Source organism: Rhinopithecus roxellana, chromosome 15, assembly GCF_007565055.1.
Source record: "Rhinopithecus roxellana isolate Shanxi Qingling chromosome 15, ASM756505v1, whole genome shotgun sequence".
NCBI classification, from domain to species: domain Eukaryota; kingdom Metazoa; phylum Chordata; class Mammalia; order Primates; family Cercopithecidae; genus Rhinopithecus; species Rhinopithecus roxellana.
This window is the reverse complement of record NC_044563.1, coordinates 11,844,020-11,857,109: the sequence shown is the minus strand read 5'-3', so window position 1 is coordinate 11,857,109 and position 13,090 is coordinate 11,844,020. Positions and strand designations below refer to the sequence as shown.

Sequence of the window (13,090 nt, the reverse complement as noted above, 5' to 3'; positions counted from 1 at the left end):
TGTGGGGGCGGGGCGAGACCTTGGTGGTGCGAATGCGCCCCCTATAGGGGAGGGTGCAGGGCTAAGCTGGGAAGGCTGCAAGGCTAGGGTCCTGTTTGGGGGTGGGGGGAGAAGAGGAGGGAGGGTAGAGGTGAGGAGAATCTGATGCGATTGAGGAAAGGCTGAGTTCAGAAATGAGGGCGACAGATGCGGAAACAGGAGAGAAAATCCAGAAGTAACATAAAATGTGTCTTGGCAAGGAGACAGGGCTGTTACCAAGGGCAGAGCCAAGGAAAGAACCAAGGTCCTTATAAAGAGCAAGTCAGAGATCCACTTAGGAGATCTAGCGAAGGAAGAGAAGTAGCCACGGAGACTCAGAGTGAAGGACCCCCAGTGTCCAAGGCAGTGAGGGACATGGTGAAAGGAAGGGAGAGACAAGTGACAACAAAAATGAAACACAGGGTCATGTGCATTCAACAACCTTTGTTGACAACCTATTTAGGCATCAGGGCTTGTGCTAGGTCCTGGGGACTCAGTCCCTGCTTGCAGGGAGCCTTGAGAATGCAAACAGACCAAGTTCAACAGGGTGACAGCTGTGGTGGCCAAGGACAAACCAAGGTCTGAGGAGTGCAGGAGAGGGACAGAGATGAGGACATGGGGGAAATGAGGAGGCAGAGACTGAAAGATGTTGAGGGAGGCAGAGACAGAGCCTCAGAATGAGAGGAAACCGGAGGGGAAGCAATGGAAAGATACGGAGATAGTACTGAACTATATGCAAAGACGAGGAGAGATGCGGAGAGATAGATGGAGATGCTGACATGCAGGCCCAGGGAGAGAAGAGGTGGACAGAGCCTTGGAAGGGAGCAGAGGAGAGCCCCACCATGGGAGATAAAGAGGGAGGGGAAACAGAAACACTACAGGGAAAACTGCAGAAACACAGAGATGCTGAGATACTGTCTGAGCGACATTGCAGTCAGGGCCTGACTGAGAAGTGGAGTGAGCATCTGCGACCTCCATCACTTTCCCAGGCGGAGAGATAGCCAGGCTGAGGCAGAGAGGCTGCCCCATGCTGACTGCGAGGGGCAGGGGCAAAAGGCCAATGTGTAAACCTTCATGGGCTCACCTATGCTGGAGTAAAGATGCCAGTACAGGCTTATGACACCAGTTATGCAGGCTTGTACCCAGACATTTCTGGAAAGTCCCTGGAGATAAAGAGGCCACGTGGCCCCCTAATACATACAGAGGCTGATGTACACACAGGTCAACCTTAGACATATGGACAACTGCACACATTCATATGGTCAGACAGACACATGAAAAAACAGCTCTGCAGAGGGATGCCAGCCTACATCAAGGCCCTGGGTACATGTAGGGACACTCAAGACCCACCAACCCTCCTACACTAAATTCCACTTACCCTCCACGCCCCGCAACAAGTCAACACTGACAGCTCTGGCTGCGTAGGCATGATCCCTGTGGGCAGCAGACTTCTCTCATTCTCCAATGCACACACACTAGGGCAACCTTTGTAGCAGTGATGACATTGGCCTGTGCTGGACAGGGCTGGGCTCAGAAGCATGAAGGCCTCACCATGTCAAGCCAGGACTTGGATCTAGAGCTTCTCCCCTTGGGGCCCAGCAGGCCACCAGTCAGGATGGAAGAAATATTCCTGCTCTCCTCTCCTCAGGGACCCCTGACTAGGGGTGAGGAAAGGCTGCTGGGTGCCCCATGCCTGTAAAGGGGAGTAACATGAGGGCCTGGTGGTTGCCTTTGTGTACTGAGGGCAGATCCTGAGCAATACCAGCAGGTCAGATCAGCAGTATGCATGGGCCCAGAGAGGGGAGACCCTCTGACTCTTTGAGAGCACAGAGACACAGCCCATGGATTCTGAGTCAGAAGGACCTGGGTTTTAATCCTGGATCTCCCACTGGCAAGTGTGGGACAAGTCATCTAGCCTCTCTGAATCTCAGTTTCTACCTCTGAAAGGTGACAATACTTACCTCATAGCAATACTGTGAGAATGTCATTAAACACTAGAATGACATGGCATAGCAAAGGTGCTCAATAAATAGGCCTTTTGTTAGAATTTTTATAAACTCAGCCTCCCTCCAGGCAGATGTACATTCTTCTCTTCCTTTTGGAGACACACACACAGGATTGAATGATCTGTTTTTAATTTAAACACAAATGTCCTGAATCTATAGGGAAAGCAGAATCTCCTTGCCTCATAAGCACCTAAGGAGGCACCGTCCATACCCATATGAACATGTCATGTGCACCTTCATGGGAGGTGTACATAGGCAGGCCCAGGCCCAGGTCTCTGGGCAGGTAAGCGCAGCTGTGCAGTGAGAGATGACAGGAAAAGCCCCCTGGCCCCACCAGTGTGCACTGAATAGTTTGTCAGTGGCTTAAATGGGAGGAGTGGCCAGATTCTCAATGGAAATCAGTTCCCTTTCCACTGCTGCAGACTGGGATCACCCACAGCTCACAGAGGAGCACAGATCCTCTCAGGCGCACTGATGAACCCCTTTCCACATAGGCTTGTGTGCACACACACATTCACACACATTTTTCCCCTTCCCAGTCTCCAGGGGCTGGAGATTGGTGAGCGGAGAGAGGAACAGGTGGGTATCCCGATGGACAGCCAAGCTTGGAGAAGAGATGAGGGTTGGAACTGGGGGGAGGAGCCTGGAAAAGAAAGGCTGAGGGCCTGGCAGGGTGAGCAAGATAAGGTCCTGAGACAGCAAGGAGAGGAGACTGGGCTCTGAGCAGAAAATGGTCAAGGTGCATTCGGGGCAGAGAAGGGTGCAGAGGAGGGCGGCGGGGGAGTGTCTGCACGGGAGGAAAAAGGGGCCAAAGAGAAGGTGAGAAGGGGAAGGGGGCTGCTAGATGATGATCCAGCTCCCACACCACACCTGTAGTGGCTGCTGGGTAGAATGGGAGCCCTGACCAGGGTGAGGAGGACTTGCAGGGAGTGCAGTGGTGGGGTTGGGAGCAGGAGGGACTTAAGGGGGAAGGTGGTGGTGGGGTCAGGGATGTGGTATGAGGTGGAAATTGAGGGGAAGCTGGGAGTGGAGCACGAAGGCAAAGGGAGTTGAGGTGGCCTGGAGAAGTGGTTTAAATCTCACTGTTCAATGCGCGTGCTGGGTGGCCCCCTAAATGCCGCATAAACCCCGCTTAACCCATCCCTCCCACTTCTAAACCGCCCTCTAAACGCAGGAACCAGCTGGGTCACTGATGCCTCCCACCCCCAACTTAAACCTGCTAAATGCCCCTCCCCTGCCCGCCCCCCCACTTTGGGATGGGGAAGGAAGGGGGCCACAGCAGCTTAACCACAGATAAACCTGTTTAACCTCTGACCTTTGACCTTCCAGCTCCCTTTCTTTTGTGTCCCTTTTCTTCTTTTCTCATCTCTTTTGCTTTGGGTTGCTCCTGCCCCCAGGGTGGGGCTGGCTCTGAACCAGAGCCTAGGGAGGGGGTCGAGGGAGAAGAGGGGCCCAGCGTTTCTTTTTCTCCCTTCCCCTCTTTCTGTGGATGTTGCTGCTTACTCTGAGTCTCCTGAGGATTGCATAATTACTTTTCTAACTCCTTTGGACTTCGCCGCCTGAGAAACCTACTGTCTTTCTAAACTTTTCCAAGGAAACTTTGATAACGAGCGCCTGGCGATTGCTAGACAGAGAATCCCCTACCGGCTTGGTCGAGTAGTAGATGAGTGGCTGCTCGACAAAGGTAATTAACCAGAATTAATTAATTAATTAATTAATTAACTTTAAAAACACTATCTTAAAGGTGCAGAGCTCTCTCTTTCCCCCTCCATGCCTTCACCAACGCCCACCCCCAAGTGAAGGGACAGTTGGCTAGCCAGAATGCTCCCTTCCCCTTTGGAGTCAAGGGTCTGCCTGTGCATTTCAGAGTGGTGGTTTTTGGGGTAGGAGTGGGGTTTTTCCTTAGAAGTAGGGGGAGTCTTGTTCTAAACCTGGGATCAACTAGGGTGATCCACAAGATCCCTACCATGGGAGCTCCCCACTGCGATCCCGGCAGTAAATCACAAGCAGCCTGGGAATGCAGGTTGTAGGTAGGTTCCCTCTGCCCAGAATCATCTCGGAGGCTTGGTAAAGGGCCAACGGAGGGCTACAGAGCGTGCAGAGGCAGGAAGCCTTTGGGAAGCAGGAAGGCTGACCTGAGGAGAGTGAGGAAGGCTTCACCAGAGCCATATGAGAAGAGAGAAGAGTGGGGGCCTCAGATCCTACTGGAAGGTCCCCAAAGAGAGTGCTGTGGGGCTGCTGTCTCTGGAACAGGCCCAACTTAGTCCAGAAGGCCTCTAAGAAGTTGAGGAGAGACTAAGGGAGGTGGGGCAGGAGGTAGTGGGCCCACAGGGATTTCTACTCCTGCTTGGCTGATGAGGAAGACCGAGCAAGCCCCTGTGAGGCCCGAGTGTGGTGAGGTGTTGCTGGGTGTGATAGAGAAGGCTTCTTGTCACCAAGGGAAGTTGGGGACCAAGGGCAAATCCATCCCATTCTCTTTTGCGAGGGCGGGGGGGCGAGCTCTGTACCTCTAAGGCTAAACTCTAGGGGGGGAGTAGAACTGTTAAACCTCCACTTAACCAGCTGATAACTGTGCTTTAAATGTCCACTGGGGCCTTCCCCAATTAAAACCCCCAAATGTAACTTCTAGCCCCCCATGCTTGTGGGGCCTAAACCTGTTGATAACCAGATGTGATAAACCCATAACAGGACAAAAAGTTAAAGGGACTGTAACAGACATCGCTAAAACCTACAGCCCCCAGCCACACTGGGCTGCTCTCTCCAGCGGGGTGAACTTTAACCCTTTGAGGAGTTCATTGGCGGATGGGGCCAGGGGCCACAGGGACCAAGTTTGCTAACACTGTGGCTTCCTCTCTATTACCCACCTCCCTCTTCCAGAATCAGAGAGGCCAAGGGAGCAGCCTGGGCTGAGGCTGGGACAACTTGTGACCCCAATAGCAGGGAGAGTTGGACAGGCCCTATTGGGGGGTAGGGGAGGAATTGTGGTTTAGATGAAGGAAAGCCAGGACCCTCCTTCCCCTTCTCCTTAGATCTGACTTTCCTCTTCTAGAAAATAACCGATTGGACTAGAGAGATAGTTCCCAAAGTGTGAAAGAAGGAACTCGCTTTTTTGTGGTCTTAGCCAAGTACTTCCCCTTTCTGAGGCTCAGCTCTCTCCTTGGTAAGATGGGACAGTGATGGTTACTCAGCCCACCTCACAGGCATGTTATGAGGGTGAGAGGAAAGAAACATCAGGAAAGTACCCCAGAACAAGGTCTAGGGATGCTTGGAGGGCATATTTTATTGTTAGTGCCTGACATATGGTAGGTGCTCAATAAATATTTATTGGATGAATCCATTTTCCAGTTCCAAAGCATGTCCTATGAAACAGTCCCATGAGATGCTTCACAATAGAGAGATTTGTGGTAGAACGAGTTTGGGAAGTGCTGAATCCTGTTTCTTCCTCTTGGAGATGCCTATGTGCATTAGTTTAATAAAGACTCTGAGAAGCTCTTGGAGAAAGAAACCTGTTTGATTGTGAAATGTTTGCTTCCCCAACTCATTTGACCACTGTGATCCTTGTCTCCTTTGTTTTCCTCATGATTCTTGTGTCTGGGGATAAACTTGGATGCAGAGGTCTTCCTGAGCCTCTCTGGGTCTGGCATTCCAGGGCCTGTCCCAGAGCTGCCACCACTGGCCCTCTGCCTCTTGGGCTCTTGGCCACTGGTAGTGGGCGTTGCTGGTCCAGGGGCTATACTTGCCTGAGTGGGCAGTGGGAGGGTGCTGGAGGAGGAAGGAAGACTGAGTGGGGGACTGGGGAGACACACCAGTGGCCATCATTGGCTAGATGCTGGAAGGATGTTTGGATGTCCCAGAGGCCTGGGTGTCCCAGAGAACCTGTGTTTCCAAAGAGGTTGTGGGCTTCACAAGTTGGACTCTCCTCAGCCCAGGTTTTGGGAGCAAGGCTTACAGGCACCTAACTCTAAACCAGATCTTTAACGAGGCACTAACCAGAGGCTAACAAGGGCTAAGCCAGGTCTAAAACCCCCAGTGCCAGCAGCTGAAGGTTCCGGGGGAGATGGGGCAATGTAGTAGGCCCTCTGCCCAACCCCTCCCCCCCCAAAAATAAGCAGCACCAAAACCAAAGTTAAATCTAAACTTAAACATAATAAACAACTTTTCTAAAAACCAAACCAAAACAACAAACTCAGAGGGTTAAACCGACCCCCAGATCCACTAAAAACAAACAGAACAGCCCAACCCCACCCAGCTGGGAATTCTGAGGTGTCATACTGCTGAGTGTGGGGTGAGATTGGAGCTGGAGCGGGTTATATTGGCTGTCAGTGAGCGAAGCAAGGTCCCTTTAACATTTTCCATTTCTGTGCTTGCATGTCCAGGTGGGGAGGAAGGGCTTGGCTTACCAGGGCCTGGTCTCAGGCAGTGGTGGGCCTTGGCAGTCCGGGAGAAGAGAGGGGATCCTGGCCAAGGGTCAGAAGGCCTGGTCATAGGCGGGAGGTCAGCCTGGGCAGGTTGCTGCTCCCACACACCATCACACTGTCTCACCTCCTTCTCTGTTCTCACACGCACCGACTCCACCTTGGCCTGGCAGCTACCGCCTCTGTCTCTGTCTCTGTGTCTCCTCTATCTGCCTCTTCCAGGGGCTCCATGGCTTCATGGCTCGGGGCTGGACACTGGGGCAGGATGTTTGGGGAAGCACAGGGAGAAGATGGGGATGGACTGAGGGAAGAGGATGAAGAGGGGAGATGGCCTTGGAGCTGGAGAGGAGAGGGAATGGGGAAGGTGGGAAGGCTTGCACATGGTGGGGAGGAGGGGCTGGGCTCGTCTTCCCCAGCCCGTGTGTGCCCTGGGTGCCCTTCCCTTCTGGGGTCCCCACCTGGCTGGGCTAGGGGCTGTGGCTGACAAGGACTTTTCCTTTGGTTGTTTGCCCCTTCCTCATTTCTCCCTGTCCCCTCCTCCCTTACTGGCTTCCTCCTCCATTCCTCTTTCCTCTCCTTGGCTTCCTTCTCTTCTTCCTTCCCTTCCTGGTCTCCCCTCACTGCCTGCCCCTTCTCTGTCACCCCCTCCCCTCCCCCAAGGCCGCCAGCTGACCATCTTCAACAGCCAGGCTGCCATCAAGATCGGGGGCCGGGATCAGGGCCGCCCCTTCCAGGGCCAGGTGTCCGGCCTCTACTACAATGGGCTCAAGGTGCTGGCGCTGGCCGCCGAGAGCGACCCCAATGTGCGGACCGAGGGTCACCTGCGCCTGGTGGGGGAGGGGCCGTCCGTGCTGCTCAGTGCGGAGACCACGGCTACCACCCTGCTGGCTGACATGGCCACCACCATCATGGAGACTACCACCACCATGGCCACTACCACCACGCGCCGGGGCCGCTCCCCCACACTGAGGGACAGCACCACCCAGGTGAGGCCCCACTCTGGCTGGTGGATTAGGGCAGGGATAGGTGGGGATGGAGCTGATATCTGCATAGCTACAGTAGTGGTGCCTAGAGTGAGGGTCTAAGAGGTCTGTTGGGATCCTGGAGGCTGCTGTCTCTGACTTTGTTGCCATGGTGATGGGCAAGGTCACCTTTCAGGAAGTGGCCTTCACCCTAATGACCAGGCATCTCATGATGTGGGGGTGATCACTATTTCTAGAGGGACCATCCCCAGAGTTGGGGAGGAGTTTGATGGCCCAGTTATATGAGAGAAGACCACCCTACCTAAGAGAGGTGAAGTCTGGACTCGGGGTGAGAGTGGGATGGCTCCTTCTGCTTCCCCAGTGAAGGCCATGCCTAGTGTTCTGTGTGGGCAGAGAGTGGGAGATGGATGGTACCAGGCTGGCCTTGCTGTGGGCAGGGGTGACAGCATGGGAGGGCTGGGTGCAGTCACCTGGCATGGGCAGCTGCTCTCCAGAGGCTGGTGGAAGCTAGGAGGAGCCTCTCCTTGTTTTCTGGGTTCCCTGCAGTGGGAAAGCCCTGGCTGCAAGTTCATTGCCTTCACAAGCCCTCTCTATGTGACTGTGAGCAGGCACCACAACTCGGGCAGCTTCAGTGTCCTCTCCGTCTGTGCGTCTGAGGGAGTCTCAGGGCAGACAGTTCCCTGGTGCTCACCCCACCTGCTGATCTGGATGGCCCCAGCTGCCTAGTCCCAGGCTGCCTGCAGCACAGACTGGTGGGGAGGAGGGGCCTTGAAGCACATGGAGCTCACCCCACCTGCTCAGGTGTTTTATGGGTCAGGTCAAGCCCTAGTGATAGGGCAGGACTGGAGGGGCCTGCACACGGGGAATGGGGCTCCGCTGGAGCAGGACTTGCCTGTGTGACTTCCTGAGGCAGCCCAGGCTAGGCTGTTTTCTAGTTGTTGCCTCCAGTGCCTGCTCTGACCTTTAGCACAGGGAGGGCTCACACCTGGCATGAAGGCCTTTTTTGGCCACCCCTTCTCTCCCCATCATCCTGTCTGGCAGCCTGTGGCTGTTAGGCACTCTCTGTCCTTCTAGGGTGAGGGCAGGATCTGGGGGTGGCCATGAGGACGTGCCCCTCCCTCTGTCACCAGTCTGTCTTCAGCTTCTCCTCTGAGGGGTGGGCTCCATGCTTTAAGGCTCCTCCTCCCTGCCAGTGTGTGCTGCAGGAAGCCTGGGACTAGGCTAGGTGGGGCCATCCAGATCAGAGAGACAAGCCTGTACCCACTTCCTCTCTGCCAAGAAAGCTGAGGGGACCTGAAGACTTTGCCCCTAGGGAGCAGGGAGCCCCTTGGGGAAAGGTCTGGGCTGTACCCAAGGCTGGGTACCCACCATGCCCAGTGCCCTTCAAATCGTAGGGGATGAGGGGCCGTCTGGTCTCAGTGGGAGGGTGATGGGCAGATCATCCTGGTGGAAGAGAGAGGTGGGGGTCCCAAGAGTCACTGCTATGGTGAGGAAGCCCAAGATGGAGGCTGGTGCTGAGGGGGCAAGAATGCAGAAGGGAGCTGGGTCCTCCAGGCACCACCTTGCCTTTGGGTGAGTGAGGGCTGTTGAGTCTGAAGATCAGGGGCTGGGAGGAGGCAGGTTATGACCCTTTCAAGCCTGCTTGTCCTTGTCGTTCAGCCTAGCTCTCTCCTCCCCTTCCTGCAGTTTCTCGGGCTCCTTTCCTGCCTGGACTTTCGGTTTCCCTTCTTGGGTCTCCTCCCTCATACCCCTGGGCACCCCCCTCCTCCTTACACTCACTCATCTTGGGGATTCTCTTTCTTTGCAATCAGTAAGAGAGAAAATGCTGACAAAGTCGACTCCTGTTGTCATGGCAACCACAGCCCTAGTTATTGTGTGCAGCCGGGCTCTCTCAGGCTCCAGGAAAGGAGGTTGGGAAAGAGATGAGGGGTGATGGGTGGTGAAACTGGAGCCAGGAAACCCCTCCAGGGCCTGGTCCTGTTCTGCCTGTGCTGGCCTCTGCAGGCTCCGCCCCGTAGGGCCTTGCCTCCCCAGCACCCCTTCCCTGAGGCATCCTAGACCCTTTTGCCCAGGCCCTGCAGGTCAAAGTCTGGCGTCCACTCTCCTCACTTCCCAGAAATAAAAAGCACCACATGTGCTGTTTCATTGGGCCTCGGAAGCCATGAAAACCTGCAGGGCTGCTATTGGGAAGTTCCCTGTGCATAGGAGGAAGTGGAGGCCTGAGGTCAGCCAGCAAGAGATGGAAGGGCTGGGACTCAGACCAGGCTGGTCAGTCTCAGCCCAGGGGCATCCTGTGTACCACCGTGCACCTCAAGTGGCAGCTATGGGATCTGCTGACCTGCCTGGAACCTCTCTTTCCCCACCCCTTCTCTTGCCCCCCAGAACACAGATGACCTCCTGGTGGCTTCTGCTGAGTGTCCAAGTGATGATGAGGACCTGGAGGAGTGTGAGCCCAGTACTGGTGAGTGCCTTTCCCCCCTCCCCTGCCCCGGGGCCCTCTGTGACGCTACTGGGAGGGGGGCGACTGTCCCTGCCACCTGGCCCAAGCCCCAGGGCCTGCTGCCAGGCCTTAGCTTTCCCTGATAGTTCCACCTTGCCTAACATCCTCCCAGTCCCTCAGATGCTCTCTGGCAAGATGCCTTTTGGTTCCCAGCCCCTCAGAGGTAGTGAGGTCCTTAGCCTGGGATCCTGGGGTTGAGAGCCAAGGGGTGCTGGGAGAGAAGGAGGGAGACTTTTCCCTAGAAGATGAGTAACTGCAGCTCCCATGAGTCCCTGGGGTGGGGGAGGGTAACATGGCTTAGGAACTACAACTCCCATCAGTTCTTGGGTCCAGAATCACAACTCCCGCCTGCTCCTGAGGCCTAGTGCTCTCTAGGCCACTAGTAGAGGAGATCTCTTCTGGATCCTGGGCCTTCCTCTTTTCCTGGGTGTTGGGAGGTGTCCTGTGCTCTTGTCTGAAGGGTTCCCAGAGTGGACACTGCCAGGACTGCCAGGGCAAGGTGAGGCAGTTACTACACAGTGACTGCTCTGAATCTGATAGTGTGCTGGGTGGGAAGTCCCCTCTAGACTAGACTTGTGGTCTCCTGGGGAAGATTAGGGCCTGAGGTCTGGCCCAGATCCTAGTTGGGGAGCTGCTGTAGGAGGAGAGCAGGGCTGGGAGGGAAGGCTTTCCAGGGCCTTCTCCTGGAAGGAGAAGGATGCACACTTCAATGCCTCCATTGCTTTGGGGGGCTCTGGGCATCTGACACCTTCCTCCTGGGGCACTGGGGTCAGGGAGTGCTTTCTAGGCCTCTGCTTGATACTTCTTGCTGGAGCCAAGAATGCAGCCACAGAGAGAGACCAGGCTGGCAAAGCGGGGGTGGCCTTGAGTACTGCTTGAGAAGTGTGGGGTGTGGAGTGGTGCAGCGAGTGCCAAGGCTGCTCATTTGAGCAGGTTGGGGGTGGCCGGGAGCAGCTGGGGGAGGGTGGGATACTTGAGGCTGGCAGAGGGAACAGAGAAAGGACTGGATGTGGCCAGATTTCCCAGTGGAGGAGCGTGGGCCTTGGTGGCTGCCAGATGAGTCTGTGGGAGTGGAGGGCCACCCACATTTCTCACTTGGGCTGCTGGAGACTTCTCCCCATTACCTTGCAATGGGTTGCACCTGGGTTGTTGGTACCAGAAGGCTGGAGGTTGGGGCAGGTGCTTGTGGGGTTGGAGGAGATGACGTGGTCAGAAGGTGGGCAGTATGCCCTGGGTATATCCTGTGAATCTGGCCTGGGGCCTCCCAGCTCCAGAAAAGACATTCAGGCTGAGGGTGGGCCACGATCTTGGAAGGAGTGTGGTTAGAGCATGGCCTGTGGAGCCTTGGGGCAGAGGCTCAGCTTCAAAAACCAAGGGCAGAGGGTTTCTGGGGCACAAGCCCCCAGATCCAGAGACTGAAGCCCAGTTGCCCTCCATGTCCTCCGAGTAGGCTAGAGCTGAGAGGGGTTATTCCCATGGGCCCGGGCGCAGGGACCTTCAGGGGAGCTGCCAGCTGCTGGGCCAGAAAGGCCTTCCCTTCCATAGCCCAGGGCCTGTGCTTTCTGGGACAGATGCCTTCCTCTCTAGGAGGCCCCTCTGCTGAGTGCTGCCACTTCTTCCCCCAGGGCGATCTTGGCTCAAGGATGCACACTTCAATGCCTCCATTGCTTTGGGGGGCTCTGGGCATCTGACAGCTTCAACACACAGCACCCCCTGCCCTGCTTTACTGCTTTGAGCTCTAGGCACTTATTGGTGACTCCTGTGGCCAACACAGCACTGCTAGCCCAGGCCTGTGATGAGTGGCCCCATGAAAGCTCTGGGATGGGGCTCTGTGGACAGTGGTCTTTGAGGGTCCTGAGGAAAGGGCACTGAGTGGCATTACCACATGTGTTCATACACAGGTGCCCATGTTCACACACTCTGGGACAGGAACTCCTGGGTAAGAGGAGGAGTCTCTGCTTTCCCTGCACCCTGCAGAGGGGTATCTGGGGCCAGATGGTCACCACGTAGGGACATGCAGTACACACTGGACCCCACCTGGGCCATACTTTGTCCACCCAAGTTCTAGCCTCCCAGCCCTGGCTTGGAGTCTAGTCAAGGGCCTGGGTCTGATGCTGAATGGGTGTATTGGTGGTCTGAACTCTTTTAGGCTGCATTAGGGCAGAGGGTGAGGAGGAGTTGAAGCAGGTGGGTCAGCTGGTTCCCAGTCAGGGATCTGTGAGGTCACTGACTATTGAGCCACCCTCTTGGGAAAAGGGACAAGTAGAGGATGAAGGGTGGAGGAGGTCTAGAAGTCTGGGATAGGGAGGGACTGGTAGCCGTTCCAGCAGCCAGCTTTAAAAATAGGGCCAGGAGGGAGGGCAGAGTGCACTCTGGAATCCCCAGAGGAAACTGCCAGAAGCCACAGCCTCTCCCCCAAGCCTGCATCGCACATGCTTACATGTCCACATTTGTACCACAGTGAAAGGTTTAACGATGGATCCTCATCATCCCAATGGGAGGCCAGGCAAGGACCAAAATGACTCCAGGGTCTCCCAGGCTGGTGTAGACCATGCCATGCCATCCAGATCCTCTCCAGCCAGTCTCTCCCAGGCCCCAGTGCAAGGAGGCTTTTCTCCAGCAGATGGCCAGGCCTCCCTTGGCTCCAGTGTCAGAGGTGGGGGCAGCCTGGCAGGAGACCCCATGGTGTTTTACCTCTCCTACCTTGCAGATCCCCATCCCTGTGTCTAGGATCATTCCTGCTCGCTCACCTTTCCACCGTTTTCCTAACCTGGGCTCCTCCACAGACCCTGGCCCATACTTTCTCCCTTGTTTAGTGAGACCATCATCTACATGGTTATTTTAGCTGAGGTTGGCTTTTGAATGGGAGTGTCTTTAGTGGGGCATGCACCATTAGTAATGTGACCCACTGCTAGTTGTCTCAGCTGGCCCAACCCACACATTGTGTTCTGGGCCTGGCCCCTGAGGGGATCTGACTTTGCACAACCTGAGACATATAGGAAGAGAAGAGCACATACAGGCTCAGACCCACAGAAGCAGTGTCTGTATGCACATGTATGACCAGAGGCACACACACATACAGCCCTGCACATACATTTACAGACCCACCAGCAAGCTCACATGGACCCACTTCCACACACACACACACACACACACACACATTCAAAC

At 55.4% G+C, this 13,090-nt stretch overlaps 1 protein-coding gene across 3 annotated transcripts in view; it reads left to right on the top strand.

The window, feature by feature from the left end:
• Window positions 1–13,090, top strand: part of NRXN2 (neurexin 2) — a 153,321-nt gene that overhangs the window by 129,306 nt on the left and 10,925 nt on the right. For 2 of the 3 annotated variants that reach the window (XM_030918581.1, XM_030918582.1), the window contains 3 exons: window positions 3,619–3,708; window positions 7,100–7,425; window positions 9,805–9,883. In XM_030918581.1, the coding sequence (XP_030774441.1) occupies window positions 3,619–3,708; window positions 7,100–7,425; window positions 9,805–9,883 (495 nt within the window). The remainder of the gene's footprint in view (window positions 1–3,618; window positions 3,709–7,099; window positions 7,426–9,804; window positions 9,884–13,090) is intronic. The other variant, XM_030918583.1, reaches the window with a different exon arrangement.